At 35.8% G+C, this 17,648-nt stretch overlaps 2 protein-coding genes across 4 annotated transcripts; both read right to left on the reverse strand.

The window, feature by feature from the left end:
• Positions 1-15: 15 nt before the first annotated feature.
• On the reverse strand, positions 16-9,607 carry pdk3a (pyruvate dehydrogenase kinase, isozyme 3a). Of its 3 annotated transcripts, none has more exons than XR_013207314.1 (12): positions 9,243-9,607; positions 7,523-7,664; positions 7,373-7,444; positions 6,510-6,694; positions 6,331-6,420; positions 5,644-5,721; positions 5,431-5,507; positions 5,179-5,280; positions 4,991-5,098; positions 3,429-3,542; positions 2,957-3,341; positions 16-1,946 (listed from the first exon to the last, which is right to left on the reverse strand). XR_013207314.1 is itself a non-coding variant. In XM_077244840.1 (11 exons), exons 1-11 carry the CDS (start codon positions 9,343-9,345, stop codon positions 3,198-3,200), a joined length of 1,215 nt encoding a protein of 404 aa, XP_077100955.1. In that variant the 5' UTR covers positions 9,346-9,585; the 3' UTR covers positions 2,594-3,197. The 3 variants fall into 3 exon arrangements, 1 of the variants encoding a protein (XP_077100955.1); XR_013207315.1 differs by having other exon boundaries at positions 7,523-7,660; positions 9,239-9,568; XM_077244840.1 differs by lacking the exon at positions 16-1,946 and having other exon boundaries at positions 2,594-3,341; positions 9,243-9,585.
• Positions 9,608-10,236: 629 nt separating this feature from the next.
• Positions 10,237-17,384, reverse strand: slc51a (solute carrier family 51 member A). The gene is made up of 8 exons (XM_077244842.1): positions 17,181-17,384; positions 14,415-14,566; positions 14,099-14,172; positions 13,721-13,879; positions 12,703-12,814; positions 12,466-12,612; positions 11,379-11,484; positions 10,237-10,871 (listed from the first exon to the last, which is right to left on the reverse strand). Exons 1-8 carry the CDS (start codon positions 17,254-17,256, stop codon positions 10,726-10,728), a joined length of 972 nt encoding a protein of 323 aa, XP_077100957.1. The 5' UTR covers positions 17,257-17,384; the 3' UTR covers positions 10,237-10,725.
• Positions 17,385-17,648: the final 264 nt, after the last annotated feature.

The raw sequence follows: 17,648 nt of genomic DNA on the forward strand, positions 1-17,648 counted from the left end.
AGTACACAAAATGAATGATAGTACTGGAAGATCTCTTTATTTTTCTTCTTTTATACAAGTACTTCAGATGGAATGTCAACATATCAATATCTTAATGATTATGAAGATTTATGTGTGAATGTCAGCCTCACACAAAATCATCTAACACATTTTGTATTTTGTTTCAAACATCATTTATCTATAAGCAGTGGTGTTTTACTTGAGAAGAACAAGAAAACAAGTCCAAAAAACAACATTAGTCACAAAAATGTCCATTTTGCAGATGCAAGATGGTTGTATGTCAACACTAGAATATCAGGTAAGATATTTCATTGTAGGTACAAGTTTTTCCTAATGTTGTGCATGAACAGACCGTACGCATGCATAAACGAGAGTATACTAGCAAAATCAAAGACTATTTGAGCTTGGCGACGACAACGACGACGGCTTGGTTTCACAGGAAGTCTGCTCTTCTGAACGCTCTGAATTCAAGCCATCAAAGTGCACTCTTCATTGACAAACATAAAACAAATCATTTTAAAAATATTTTTAAATAAATACTGAAATCTACGCTTCAATAACATGAGAAAATGTAAGGTACTGTATGCACTTCGTCACACAAAAAAAAGTTCCCTTAAGGTCATCACAAACCAGCATTAAGACAGATGCAAATGGTTTTATATGATTTCTATGAAAAGATTATGACATGTGGAACAGAAACAGAACATCAGCTGACAGATATACAATCGGTCTGTATAAAACAACAGCATGAGGCAAATATGGGGAAAATCATATTTTATCATCTCAAAATCCAAAAATTAAATTATATTTTGCTTAAAGTCTAAAAAAAAGTCTACTTTAGGACCATTAAGGTCTTTTGAACCGCAATACTATTTTCATGAGAAATTAATATATTTTATTCCTCAATTCTCAAGTAATGTAATGCTAAAAAATCTCATTGTAAAAATAGGTTTTATTTTTCTTGTGCAGAATAATTTTTTTAGTTTGAAATATGATTCAGTGTTCTTGACCGTTTCATGAGATTCATCCTGGAGTGTTGCAGTAAAAACACAAAGTTCATCCTATTGGAGTTTACTAAAAGCAACTATAGAAATATCATTCAGGTTCAACTTAATATACTTGTGCGTATAAAAGAATCTTTTAAGTGATCGATGACAGGGTAACAAACAAACTTACTAGCCTGGGCAATGTTACACTTGTAGTTAAGCACTGGTTCCTGTAAACCAGACAAGCTGCCTTGTATTTCATCTAATGTCAAAGAATCATTGCTCTCAAACGGTCCCAAATCATATCCATGTCAGGAATTATTTTAAGATTAGGTTCTCAAGAAAACAAGAAATAACTGAGAGGTAGTGGTATAATAAAAATAAAATTAGCTAAAAATCTAAATCAAGTCAGCCATTTCATGGAGTTACATCTATGAGTTTATATCTAGCTATGCATTTTCTCTCTCAATCACATGCTGCTGAAATCTAAACATCTAAAGTTTCTGGTCCATCAAATTCTGCAAGCAAATATCTTTCTATCAACTATCAATTATCACCATGCAGGGGCCATAATGTCGTGAAAGACGTATCTGCTTTTACAATACAAATAATGACTATCACACTAATGCTATAATAGGCTATTGTGGTGCATTCTTCTTTAAGGTTTATCACACTCTCTCACCATTTACATTAGAAGCTCTGTATTGTTGATCTACAAGTGAATGTAGGAGATGTACTTCTGCTACTCGCACTTAAAGACTGAGGCCCAGCTCAGAGTCTTTGGGGGGAAATGCTAAATAATTTGGGGTCAAATAAATAAATAAATACATGTTTGAAACTACATTGATTTGTTTAAAAGTGCATTCCTGCATGCTTGGAAACATCAGTTCTTCAGCATACTCCCTGACCCCAAAAACATTTGGGCGCATCTAACGAGGAAATGTCCTGCTCATGTTTCACCTAAAACATTAAAGAAAAAGAAAAAATTAAGAACGATTTTGCATTAAGAAAATTATTTTTAGGACCACTGAAATTGTTTGCATTGTAATATTTCCATGAGAATTAAGCACACTCATCTTCAAGTTCTCACTACTGTAATACAATTAAATTTTTCAATTAAAATCAGCGTAAATTTTTTTTTTTTAAACTTAAATAACTTATAAATATATAACTGTATATATTTTATTATAAATAAATATATATAAACATAACTAGGAAATATATTATTGTGTGTATATGTATAGTGGTGTCAAATCGATTAATCACAATGAATCACATCAAACATAAAAAATATACACATACACACACATTATACATTTCAATTAATCTATTTGACAGCACTAATATATATATATACACATAATAATATATGTATTACTTATGTTATGCATGTAGTTATCTTATACTTATATTTATTACATATATTTCTTTATATTATTTATAATATATATATATATATATATATATATAAAATGCAATGTAATAAGTTAAATTACTATTTAAATATACTATACATTATTGTACTACAAAGTACTATAGTATAATTGTACAAAGTACAATGAGTATATTGTACTACAGTAGTATACTAATTGTACTACAAAGCTTCATTTTCTTTATGCAAAATATAAAATTTTCTTTCTTTTAATTTTGGGGTGAAAAATAACCTCAATAAGTTTGAAATTTCATGAGATTTTGAGTTTCTCCTCAGCCTTTTCAAAGTGATTCTCCATTAGTTCACTGCCAAGAAAATCATAGTGGAAGCCACAGAAACTGAGGACAAACTCTCTCTCTCTCTCTCTCTCTCTCTCTATTGCCTGCGAATTTTTGAATGGCAGTGAAAGAAATGCTCTTTTTTGACCATCTCAAACTGCAGGCTTCCTTCTCTGACTGCTATAGAAAATGAAACAGGGGAGCTACTGTGTGGCACAATAAAAGAAAAGTATCTTACAACCCTGGACACAAATGCTCACCCTTTCCGCTCACCACCCTGGAAGACGCTTACTCGAGACTCTGTGTCTTACGTCTGTAGCTGCACAAAGGAGGAAGGAGCAGAGACTTAATGACACTTGCATCATCAGATGTTCTGCTCTGGAAATGCTAACAAGTATAGAACACTCAGCATCGATGTGACGTTGCCATGGCAACTGAAGCTAGACTAAAGACGGAAAGGTCTGTAATGGGTGCAGTGGGACATAGATGGGGTGAGTGCAATTATCTTTTGGCCTTGTATTTTGAGGCATCTCTGGGCTCTTTGCTCGGGTTGCTCCAGTCATCCGCTCCTGGGCCTCCTTGGTAGTGCCGCCAAGCAGATTTGTTAAAGACGGGCAGACGCTCAAATGATTCACTGGAGAGGGCCTGGTCAGAGAAGGTGATGGGGTGGATGTCATTGAAAACCTATCAATGAAACGATTAACTAAAGTGCAAATCGAGAGCTGCTGTTACCTTCAAGTAGATGACGGCATCGGTCCCCACGCCTTCCATTGAGTATAGTTTCAGGTCTCCTTGAAAGTAGCGGGCATACAGTCTGGATATCGGCAAACCATGGCCAAAACCAGCCTAAAGACGCATGGAGATCAGGTTACAGAGGGCAATGATACATTTAGAGCTGCTGTTCAAGGTTAAAGTTCGATGGTTCACCAACTTCACCTAAAATAGTGTCATCATTTACTCACCCTCAAGTCGTTCCAAACCTTTATTGCTTACTTTCTTTCAACACTGGTACTGAAATAATACAATAGCTTTCACTGAGGAACACTGAAATTATATTATAATAAAAAATCCCAGGTTTGATGCCTTGTCACTTGAATGACTGTGAGTTTCTTTCTTTTATTTTACACAAAAGAAGATTTTTTTTAAAGAATGTTGGTAACCAGACAGGTGACGGCACCCATTGACTTTCCTACTATGGAAATCAATGGGTGCAGTCAACTGTCTGGTTACCAACATTCTATCATTTTTTTCTTTTGTGTTTAACAGAGGAAAGAAACTCATGCAGGTTTGGAATAACATAAGGGTGAGGAAATGATGACAGAATTTTCATTTTTGTGTGAACTATCCCTTTAAGAGTGGCAGTAGAATGAAAGATTTTTGACAAATAACAACTTAAATTTGGGTCTGCTTGACTTCAAAAGACAATTTAAAGTCATTTTCAATACATGGTGTTTTGTGTCCTTTTAGAGTTTGAAAGCCCAAGAGCAGCGTTAACATTCTGCTAAATGTCTCCTTTTGTGTTCCACAATCTTATAAAAAGTATACACATAAGGGTGACTAAAGCCTGGTTCACACGGGACGGTCGATTTTCCAAACCTGAGAGAGCCGATAAAAAAATCACGGGTCTAACAGTTTTGGTCGTACAGTGTGTGGTGCGCAGCCACACGGCAAAATCAACACATCACACACAAACCGATTTGACTCCCGAGCATTCCCAGGTCAGACGGAAAATCTTGCAAAATTCCGAGATCAAACGTGACTTCAGAGTAAACAATCATGGCGGACGAAGAGGATGCAGTGGTGATAGTTTGTAGTTTGTTTTTAACTGAAAAAAAAAAACGTTATCAAAAGACAAGGTGATGGTCAAAGAAGTGGAGACAACGCGAGCATGGACGGCTGTTTTGATTTTGTTTCCCGGTGCTTCCTCTGCGCCTCGCTTTCTGATTGGCTACAACCACAGTCCACAGGCTGGGTGCTCGTTTGTCCCCGGGGGGGACCACACACGAGGAGAAATCGGGCCAAAAAAATCCAACATGTTGGATATCCCCGATTTGAGATCGAATCGGATCAGAGCGACATCCTTCCGAGCAGACGAGAGCAGTCTTAACACACCACACACGGCAGGAATATCTGATCAGATTATTTTAGGATAATCGGAGCATCCTTAAGATTGTCGGAAGGGGTAAATCGGGGCTAAAATCGGCCTAATTATCCTGCCATGTGAACCAGGCTTAAGTGATGACACGATGAAGTTTGTTGCTGTAAGAATACTGTAGCCACACTTTTTTTTTTACCAATGGCACGCGTTTAGATTCCAGACTGGGTGTTGGTGCAGTCGAGTAGGTGTAGTTGAACAACCTGTCAATCTTCCGTAAAGCCACACCCCCTCCCCTGTCACTGATCTATGATGAAAATAAAAGGAAGTTTAGGATCAAGGCATGTCATTTGTACGTGTAGAAAACGGACTCGCAAACAAACTGACCTTCACAGAGAGATCTTCCTTCCCCAGGGTCACTTTTGCTTTTATAAGAGGAAGACCCTCTTTACTATCCTCGTGGAGCTCATTGGTGGCCCGCATTGCGTTCTGAAAACACAAACACAAGCTGTTACAGCAATACGTCAGGGCCTTGGGAAAAGCACAAAGATGAGGGCTGCTGAAAATTGAATTGCGTAACAGATGCCTGAAGTTTGATGTATCAAATTCAATATGTGTGTGCAAGTTTAAGAAACAAACCTTAAACAATTCAAACAGCATGTGGAATAGGTGGGAGGGAACATACACAGCCTGGATGGGTTTTTGAGGAGCCTTAGCTGCACAGAAACGTTAAATATTTATAGCATTTTTGAGAAATGCTAACTCCAGAAATTGAGTTACATGAATTAGAAATGAATTAACTCTGAAACAAACATATATTGAGTTTTGTGAGAGAATAAAAAGAAAAAGTACCATTGAATTCCTCTGTCTTCAGTTCAGGGGCAGCTTGATAATATTGCTCACACACCATCTTGGCAGTCTCGTAAGCATCTGACAACAAAATCGCATTTTTTGATCAGTAGAGAACAAAATCCAAACTAAAGACTCCAAGCATTTCCTACACTATTGCTGAAAAGTTTGGGGTTTGGTAAAGAAAGATGTCTCTTATGCTCACCAAGGCTGCATTTTATTTGATCAAAAATACAGTAAAAACAATAATATTGTGAAATACTATTACAATTTAAAAGAACTGTTTTCTATTTTAATATATTTCACATGTAATTTATTCCTGTGATGGAAAACTGCATTTTCAGCAGTCTTCAGTGTCACATGATCCTTTAGAAATAATTATAATATGCTAATTTGCTGCTCACTTTCTTATCATTATCAATGTTGAAAACAATTGTGCAGTTGAATACTTTTGTGGAAACTGAATAAATTTTTTTGTTCAAGATTCTTTGATGAATTGAAAGTTCAAATGAACGACTTTTATTTGAAAAAGAATTATTTTGTTACATAATTGTCTTAACTGTCACTTTTGATCAATTTAATATGCCCTTGCTGAATAAAATATTAATTTATTTTTACAAAATTTTTTACTGACGACAAACTTTTGAACGGTATGTAACAGAACAAAAAATAAAATAAAAGCAAACTTACCAGTCACCACCTCTGCAACATTGCAGTTGGGATCAATACTGCCAATATGTTTGGGATGGGCTGGGTTGATGTCATTGCCAAAAAGGAGAGCTGTAATAAAGAGAAAAGCAATTACGATAAAACATGATGAAAAGCTGTTGTCCTATATGTGGTGACAGTCTGTCTTTTGGGTGACGTACTGTGCTGGTTTATGAGCATGCGAAAGGAGATCCGGTTGGTGTAGAAGCGGTCCAAAAAGTACTGGATATTAGAGCTGACGAACGGATCGAAGCCAAACTTCTCCTTATATTCGATCACACCCTGGGCCATGGTCGGGACCACATCATTGTGTCTATTCCTGATCTCAATAAGAGTCTCCAAGAAGCTATAGGTACAGAAGTTTAGAAAACACATTTTGTTATACAAAAATACAGAATAGTTCGACAGTCATTATTCAGATAATCAGTTATTTAAGTTTAGTTCAATAACTGGGTAAAATTATGGAGTTCAGTTTCATCTATAAACCAGATCTGGAGTAAACAGTGATTTCAAAGTCAATAATATTGCTGAATATTTAGTGCCCCCAACAAAGCAAGGCAAAAGATGAGAGTGGCAAGGAACCCAAACTCCATCTGTGACAGAAATGGGGGGGGGAAAACTTGGGAGAAAAACAGTTCTCCTCTGGTTTTGAAGCTGGCCATAGAGTCTGTGCAGAGGACTTGTCTGGTTCGCTTGATCTTCGATGAGGATCTGTGCCAATGGCTTTCTAGTCGACGAGGTCTTCACAGATCGTCCATTATTCAGATAATTTACAATAGTCTGTATCAATAATAAGTGCCATTGTATGTAGAAATGGTATGAGAGTAGGATTCTCTCTCTGTTTTTTGCTGACCCAGCATGCATATTTGCTCTGTCAGGGTGGCTTTCAGTTATTGATTCCTCTGTTGTAAACTCTAGCCTGAATTCACCTAGCATGAAAATATAAAATGCCGTGCAACAGCCTGAAAAACAAGACTATCAAGATGTCTCACGAAAAGCAAAAAAAAACATAAGTCTTACTCACTCATTCAGGGCATGTGGGTCTTCAGGCTTCCTGTTCTCAAACTCTAGAAGTTCTAAAAAACTTTGCATGTACCTGTGGAGAGATTCGGCACAGCTCAGGACAGGCTTCAGTGAAGCATGTGCTACGATTCAAAAACTCATTCATACTCACCATTTCTGCACCAGTTTGACTGAAGGTTGACTGAGGAGCTTGTCAGGCAGCAGATTGACCTCTCTCATAGTGTTAGCCAAGCGCACTGGCAGCTCCTTCCGCAGGAACATGTAAGATGTCTTCTCACATGCATTATCCCTACCTGAAAATCAGGCAACCAGAAACATAAACAACTGCGAACGTAGGAGGGAAAAGCAACAAAAAAAAATGCATTATCATCCACACATGAAACCTGAGAAACCTGAACATCAACTCATTAATCAGGTTGAACGTAAGCCAAAAAAAAGTAATTTAAAAAGTAGTAAAAAAAGTAGATATTTATTAAATAGCAACTACTTGATTGTTTATGTCACCGCAAAATGGAATCTACATTAGCTCTACTCTGGAAAATGCAACTATAAGTAATGAAGATATTAAGATACCACAAACATTAAAGTCCAAAGTCCACAATGTTTTGGAATATTTCAGTATTTATTATAAATGATTTATCTGTGCACATGATTATTTTTTTTAAATCCATGTGCCCTTGTAATCTTAAATCAAAATCAGCACATCTTCTCTGATGACGTGTTTACTGGCATGAGGGTGGGATCAACCCGTCACTCATATGAGATCACAGTAATAGCGAACGATCCAAAGATCCAATTCATTCCCGATCGACAAAATCAAGTCCCGACCTACATTTTTTCTTGTTTGAGAACTCATTCCACTCGGATTTACCGTCACAATAGCGCAGAAAAGACTATCACAACTTCCATTTTATGGCGACTTAAACGATTTGCCGATTTTTTGTAAAGATGCTTTGATACAATGTGTAAATCTTCTTTGTGAAAGTGGCTATACAAATAAAACAAAACTGACTTAGTGTGACTTCATTTATGAACATTTATGTTCATTTAGGCCTAGTTCACCAATAGGTGTTTAGTTGAAACATCACAAGCAAGTTTAACTATCCCTATAATCATTTATTTAAGGTTGTAAATAATATCATAATTATCCTTGTAACGTAAGCCTTCTGACACATTGCCATTATGACAGTCCCTTTGTGCTATTAATGTGATTGTTCAGTGGACCTTTCACCCCAAAATTAAAAGTTGTATTGTTTCACGGAAAAAAGAAAGTCATACAGTTTATGACAACAGATTAGTAAATGTCATTTTTGGGTGAACTATCCATCAAAAAACAATTAATTTTGACTTGCGTTTGACTCAAGGTGTAGTCAATATATTATTCATATCACACACTGAATATATATGCATTCAAAAGCATCTCCCTTTTAGAAGGAATACAGTTAGATTAACGGACAACTATTTTATATTAGTATAATTATATTTAATATAATTATAATATGCAAATAGTTTATGATGTCAGCAAATAAGAAATGAAATCTGAAGGACATATGATTGGCAAAATGTCTAGGCATACAAGGCAACCCAACAATCTCTCGGTTTTAAAAAAAATGTAACTTTGAAAGTCATTAGATGACATTGTATAGTCATAAAAAAACAGAACCATTAACAGTTACCTCAATAATACAAAATACAAACGTCGAATGTTTTCCAAATAAACAACGTTCTTGTTTATCAGATCACGTCATTTGTCGCATTTACAATCAGGACAGATCAACATTAAAAAACAATGTTTATTAAAAAACGTAAGTTCCGCTGTGAGTGTCTGTTTGTCAGTGTAAGTTACATGTGATGGATGCGCTCGCACTTACCAAATTCCAGAAACTGTTTAATTGACAGGGGCGATGGTGAAAACCTTGAATAATATTCTATCTTTGGTAAATGGTTATTCAGAAGAAATGCGTACAGTCTCATTGTGAGGGAAAATGTGAAACGACCGAGGCAAGGTTGTTCTTTATGTTGGGATCATGGCAGGGATCGTCGAAAGATTAGAGCTGACAGCAACATCCGTATCCGAACATTTACCTCCGTTTCATATTATTATTATAACAGGACACTGCATTAATTGTCAGTGTCTTCTGTTTTCTAGCACGACCACTGTTGCGCTAAACAGCACGTACACAAGACCGAAGCAGCGAACACACAACCAACCATGATTTTAAACAGCGAGCACTGTGATTTGCTGTGAAGAGTCCGGAAAAAGCATGTGATTGGTCTATTTATTTCACTGAATAACACCTCTCTGTTGGCGGTTAGGTTGCAGAACAGCGGGTATAAGTTGTTGTTGCTTTAAATGACGTTTATGTGTATTTACCTTGGTATTTACATTTTGTGTGTGTCATCCTGACACCCACCAATTTATTACTACAGATTTTGAGACCCACGTTACATTATTTATCCAGCCTATCTGGTCTGCTGGTCTTGGCTGATTTAGAATGGTTTAGCTGGTCTCCCAATTTGACCTACTGAAAAGTTGAGCATAAAAAGGCTAAAGTTTGCATTTACATTTATTGTGTTGCTTTTCAGTTGTGTGTGCAGACAACAATGTTCTTTTACTATTATTTATAGGCTACTTATTGTATTTATTAACATTTTGAATTAGCTTTTAGTGGCATATTTTCACATTTTCTTTTGACATTATATATATATATATATATATATATATATATATATATATATAATTTTTTTTTAAATTATTATTTCAGTTTTAGTAATTTTTTTAATATATTTAATTTTATTTCAGCTTAGTTTCAATCTTGTTTAATAGTTTAATTTAACAATAACAACAGCAGACAAATGACACAATTACTGTAAAAATCTGTATTCAACAATATGAAGTGACAGATTTTACAAGGGTAATATTTCAACATACAATTTAGCAACAAAAACAAATCCTGACCTTTATACAATTCCAAAAGTCTTTTATGCAGCATATCATTATGCCATAGAGATGACTTTATCTCACTTAATCAGGAATGTGCACCATGACTCATGAGATTTATTATGCTTTGTGGTCCTATCAACAGACCAAGCATACCAAATAAGAACAGAAACTTGATGTAAATCTCCAGGTTAACGCACCCAATACAAAGTGTAAACATCAATATCAGGGTCCTCAAAGTCATGGTTGACTCTACAGTCAAATTCTGCTACCTAGTAACCTCAATATAAAACATATCTACCAAAATATTAGATATAGCATGTACATGTATATAGAAAATACAAAGTTAATGACCATCAATGTTGACTACCCCCCCCCCCCCCCTCCCTCATTCACACACAACAGTCAATATCTCAGGCAATATCTTTTGCGGTTAGGACAGTCTTTGTCTCCTCAACATCATCCGCATCTGGTATGGGATCATATGGACGTCTATATAAAACACGAGTCACTAGCGTGATGATGAACATCTCCACGATCAACAGCTGCTGACTCATCACTGTGAAAAGAAATTGAGGGTATTTTTTGGAACCATGAATACCAGACAGTCTCTTTATAGGTGTAGACATGTTAAACAAAAAAATTAAAAGGTCTTTTTGTGTTTCGAAACTCATATGACCTTCTTTTTTCAGTGGAACACAAAATGAGTTATTTACAGTAGAATGCCATATATGAAAGTGAATGGTGACCATGGCTGTCAATAAAATTATCACATAATAATGTCTTAAAATCTACTTAAATACTTGAAATAAAGTGCACAGGTTGCATTAGTTTTATGATGTTTTTGGGAGCTTGACAAACCCTGAGTCCCCATACACTCAGCTTATTCTGCTGAACATCTATTTTTACATTTCACAGAAGGCAGAAGAAGCTCACAGGTTTGACATGAGGGTGAGTAAATAATGACAGAATTTTAATTTTGGGATGAACTACCCCTTGAAGTCCTGTGCTCTATGATAATGTAAGAGGATTGTTGTGTTTTGTTCTGCAACATGGCGGTACTCACAGTATCCACGGGTCTGGGAGGTGTAGGGTGGTGCGCAGGCAATAGTCCCGTTCATTGCCAGTATGTTAATGATGGCAGTTTGCAGCTGGCTAAGAATCAGCACCAACTACGGACAGATATAATTGATGAATCATGGGCAACATTCATTCTAGGGCTGGGTACTGACACAAATCTTACGATTCGATTCAATGTCGATTCACAAGTTTGCAATTCGATTAGATTTATTTGGACATATATCAGGTACAATAATAATAATGTAAACTATACATGGAGTCAGGTACTACATTACTAATATTGAAGGTTAAAATTTACAGATTTATACAAACTGTACAATATATTACACCCAAGGAAGTTTTTATAATAATAAAGATAAATAATACTAACTTTATAATTACATAATTATGTATCTACTCCAATTAAATTTTTTTTTAAATATAAACATTTAAATGGTAACTATCATAAAAACGAAACAGCGCCAAAACAGTATTTCATGTTTGAATGTCGTTATAAAATGGGCAGAATTTGTTTCATATTGAAAGTAAGCACAAAGCTTATTGCGATTTATTGGATACCAGGCGTGCTACAATGTTCTGTTTATTCGCCAACTGAAAACAGCATAGACTAGAAGATTGATTTTTACAATTTAAAGCTGCAGTCCGTAATTTTTGGCACTCTAGCGTGTGTCTTGCGGAAGAACATTTTATCCAGAGCTACTTCTCTCTGTTTATGTCTATGACGAGTCATGCAGGTACTGGGCTACTCCACAGCGGTAAGACTGAAACCAGTCTAAAATAGTTTGAATATAAACACTTACCATAGGTGTACCATAGTGATTCAGGATAAGACAAAAACACGATTCATGACGTACTCCCTTATTATACAATTATTTTTACATTTTGTACACACAAAAAAAGTTATGGACAGCAGTTTTAAGAATCGATATCGGTTCATTAAAATCAATATATTATAAATCAATATATTATATATATAAAAATCTATATTTTTACCCAGCCCTAATTAATTCTAGCAATACTGAATATCAACGATGATCTAAAATATAAGGAATAAGTACAAAACACACACAAACCTGATACATGGCATATTTAGGGATAATTTTTAGGGTGCGTAAAGCCTCTCGCACATGCATGAACATGATTGCAACAGGCCAAAGGGCAATAATGGTGAGAACGCCTACAAATGAGTTTATCCATATGGCTCCTCCAGAGGCCGAAACCTACAGACCAGAGAAAGAGACAGTCTGCAAGTCTTTCTCAAGCTTATAAATAAAATTAGCTATTAAATTACTTGCACAGTCTATACTTACATCAGATAAATTAAAGTTGCCATTCGTCCAAAGGACTATAGAGAGGATGGTGAATACTAACTTCATGAGCGCAAACTGGTAGGACCCCAGTTTCAATATAAAAAGAGATCGTCTGAAAAATCAAGGCACAGTTTAAAAAAAAAAAAAAACTTTTACATTTAATATTCCAGGTCACATGATCCCACCCACGGGTATCTCATGAGGTAGGATTATATTGCATTTAACAGTTTACATTGAGTTTGATATTGGAAGTCTTACACAACACTGATATAGCGTAAAGCCAATGGTTCCAGGAGCCACAAACTACTCCTTTCTTCCAGATAGCAAAGGGTGCAATGGCCCAGAGGTGCCCATTTTAAGTTATGCACTAAGCATGATAAAGACCTCATATTTGCAGAAGAGTTGAATGGCCAGAGGTGCACTCATCCTGTTGACATTCAGTCGAAGAAATGGGAAATTAATGGCAAACAGGCCAAAATTTCAGATGCCAATTACAATGTTTGTTAGTAAGACAGAGGTTCAATTCAGTTAATATGAGTGATTCGTTTATTTATATAAAAATGATAAAAACTCAACAAAATTACTAAAGCTTTTTAAAAAACATTAGTTTTTAATCAATTTCTACCTGATAAATTATTTTAGAGCCTGACATAACTAGAAAAATGTATTCATTATGAATGGATTTTTTTTTCCAGGTCAGAAATAGGGTACCTCAAATATCCCAAGACCATGGGAACCCTGGTTCTTCAAAGAAAAGAAAAAAATTATTCTTTTTAGTTGTCTTAGCTTATTTCAATACTTGTTTTGTCTTTGTCCAGGTTAAGAACCACTGTCATAGATACTTCAGGGTTGGCCAGAACACCCTTGCAACTGCACAACAATGCACTCCTAGAACCGATTAAAATGCCCTAGCAACGCCCTAGCAACCACCCCCAACAGCAGTGGTAGTGATTTTTGCACAGGTAATATCCTCTTGGGTCTGACGGCATGTGACAAGCACACTTTAAGGTTTGATTACCGTGTGATGGGGACATTTGGCAGGCATGGGCAGCAGCAGCAGCAAGGCCCTGTGCTGATCTTAAACGACTGTTTCTCACAGCGCCTGAGAAAAGCATCATCCCCTCCGACCTCTTCAATCATCAGAATCAGGAACTTGAAGACCACAACTGCAAAGTATCTGCCAATTCAGCCAGAAATATTTTAATGTCATAACTTGCTGCTGTTGTGTGTCTCGCTTGCACACACCCACAAATCCAATGCAAAGTACTGTACACAACAATCTGGGATAGTAAGTACTTTCTGAAAAGTGAAAACAAAACTGAATTACAGTTACTAATGGTTTACAGAATTACAGTTACTACACTGGACAAAAGTAGAGCACTAATGGTGAACTCACGTGGCTGATGTCATATCAGTGAACATTGTGGCCTTTGGAACCCACATGCCCAAACAAGACATGGTAGCAATTACCTGAAAAAGAGAGAGATAAACATAATGCCTCAGAAGCCAAGATGAACTTGAGACTCATTATCCCTCATCCAGGCAGTCACGGACTAGAAATGACTAACCGTACCATTGCCTCAGTGTCCGTCAGGGTTGGTTACAGATAAAACTCATATTTGATATGTTAGTTATTATTAGGAAAGAATTTTTTTAAAAACACCTGAAGACAGGGAGGGACATAAACAATATGATTTATTGATAGAACTCACTGGTGCTGCTCCGGTTACCCAGATGATAATGCTTTTCTTATTTGGCGGTACTTTCTTATAGATATAGATGCATTCTTCAATGAAAACCAGCATAGACACTGTGGCCATTAAAGTCAGCACAGAGAAGAGGACTATGCCAAAGATATCCAACTCTGAGAAACACAAACACAAACACGTTTTGGTCCACAGGATTGTAAAGTAATTATATTGACCATAAACACAATACACTTTATTTCTCTTATTTGCAACTTTATTTCTAATATTTTTTTTCTTTAAGTATTAGATGAGGGTGTTAGCAACATGCTGCATCAGGTCATAGTACAGCATGTGCATGTGTTCCACTTGAAAAACTTAAATCATTTACTCACCCTCAAATTGTTCCAAACCTGTATGAGTTTCTTTCTTCTGTTGAACACAAAAGAAGATATTTTAAAGAATATTGGTAACTTGGTAACCAGACAGTTGGCGGTAGCCATTGAGTTCTATAGTATTTTTTCCCCTATGGAAGTCAGTGGGGCCCATCACCTGTCAGGTTACTACCGATAATATTCCTTAAAATATCTCATTTTGTGTTTAACAGAAGAAAGAAACTCATACAGATTTGGAACAATTTGAGGGTGAGTGAGTGATTTAAGTTTTTGACTATTCCTTTAAAACTTAAACTAAAATGAAAATTAAACTAAAATAAAAGCTAATTAAAAATATTAATAAAGGCTATAATATTATTTAAATAGTAGTGCTGTCAAATCGATTAATTGTGATTAAAAGTTTGTAAATATATAATATGTGTGTGTGTGTGTGATAGCCTCTCTCTCACTCTCTCTCTCTCTCTCTCTCTCTCTCTCTCTCTCTCTCTCTCTCTCTCTATATATATATATATATATATATATATATATATATATATATATATATACGCATGCACACATACATATAAACACAAAGACATATGTGTGTGTGTGTGTTTGTTTATATGTATGCATATATATATATATCACACACACACACACACACACACACACACACACACACACACACACACACACACACACACACACACACACACACACACACACACACACACACACACACACGTATCACTTCCTAACTATCCATGTGCTTTCAATCAGAATGAAGTACGCTGGAGAAAACTAGTCAGGTTTTTTTTGAGAATTTCAGGAATAACGGTTTCACAACCTTCTCAAACACATACACACACACACACACACACACACACATGTATCTCTTCTTAATTATCCATGTGCTTTCAATCAGAATTAAGTACGCTGGAGAAAACTAGTCAAGGTTTTATTGAGAATTTCAGGAATAACGGTTTCACAACCTTCTCAAACACACACACACACACACACACACACACACACACACACACACACACACACACACACACACACGCACGCATGCACGCACGCACACACAAATGTCATGTAAAGTCAAATATTGTGCTCAGTGGCACACAAATTTATACCAATCTAAGCTGAAGCCAGCTTAGATGACAGCCCTTATTACTCTCTCTCATTTTAATGATACTTTTTGTTTTACTCATTGTTCTGCTGTGTAGTTTTACACAATCCAGGGCTCTCAACATTTTATTCTGTTCACAGATGTGAAGTGTCATTACCTAATGCCCAACTGATCTCCTAAAGCATTCATGCACTTTCTTGTAAGTCATTTTAACAAGAGCACATCAGCCTAACATGTGCCTAACAATTGTGAATGTACACAGTTAATCTGAGGACAAATTAACTTTTACATTTACAGTCACTGCTGTTACTCAAGAAACCTTCCCTCGATTGCAAGTTTAAGTAAAGTTGAGAACTATTAAAACAAAAACGCGAGTTTGACACAGGTATAGTCTACTGTAGTTGAGGGTGACACCTGGAAAGATTCCACATCAGTGCCATTCAACATTATCATGCTGTGTATGAACTCAAGTTCAGGTGCACTGAACCACAGGATAATCACTTCTTATCAACAATGAGTGGGAAGCAACGTAAGATATTAACTTGTGGTATTCAAGGGCATTTTTTTCTTTTTCACCTTTATGAGTTTTTTTTTACAACCATATAAAAACATACAGCATGCCATCCATTTATCAATCAACACTTTTATCTGAATAATTATGGGTGTAGCCATTAAAGGTCAAATTGTAAATAATGAATAAAATACTTAACTTTGTTGAATACATCAAAAATAACATTCCAGATCTAGTCGTATGGTTGATTATAGGCTTGTTCTACTATCACAGAAGAGTTGATTATCTCACAATATTCAAAAATAACAATATTCCAGGTTCAGGAAAAATATAAAAATATGACCACAGTAATGAATGCCAATTTGGAGAGACTATAATTTCCAACCTACCATAGCTATTAGCTAGTGTTACTAAAATATAATTATATTTATGAATAATAATAATAATAATAATAATAATAATAATAATAATAATAATAATAATAATGGGGTCTTCTTAAAATAGTCTAAAAAACTTCCAGAAAGTGTCTTTTTGATCAATTAAAAGTTTTGAGAATGGTGGATAATACAATTTATTAAAGAGAATTGTGCTTTACCATGGCAAAGTTTTATTACGTCAAATAGTCCATATCTTTACATATCTACACTATTAACAACAAAAATATCTCGTGAAAGAAACTTTATATTTGACAGTTGTCATAAAACACATTCCGTGTTACGGAAATAAACATTAGAGAGCAACTTTAAGGAAAAGCAACACATTAAAAAAATACTTACGCATAATAACATCGATAGAGAACGGAGCATCTTGTCTGCATCTCGGATCAAATAGTGTGAAATTTGACTGTTCCATCTTCAGTCACCGTTTGTATATAAGAGCCAGGGCAAATTGTAATCCGTGCAAACACTACTGCCCGAAACACCTGTTGGTTTCAGCATGCGTGAAACCAATAAACTGAGGAAGCAGGCTGGTTCTGTAGACTGTGTGTAGAGGAATCCCAGCACTTGTTAAAGGCGCCGCCCGTGCACGAAAATACGACTCTTTCATTCGACTACTGCGCCTGCGCAATAGTGTCACACAAGTAGCCTACACGTGTGTTTTCTGCGGGATTTTATCATAATGCGGAGTAAGTGAGCCAGTGAACAAAATATGCGAAAGAATATGCGGGAAATGTTGCGGATGGGCACTTAATTTACTTAAAAAAAGACTAGAGTAGGCTATAGTACAATAGTGTTAAAATTAGT

The sequence above is a fragment of the Siphateles boraxobius genome, unplaced genomic scaffold, assembly GCF_051911475.1.
Source record: "Siphateles boraxobius isolate OS27281-9 unplaced genomic scaffold, OSU_SipBor_1 26, whole genome shotgun sequence".
Classification (NCBI taxonomy): domain Eukaryota; kingdom Metazoa; phylum Chordata; class Actinopteri; order Cypriniformes; family Leuciscidae; genus Siphateles; species Siphateles boraxobius.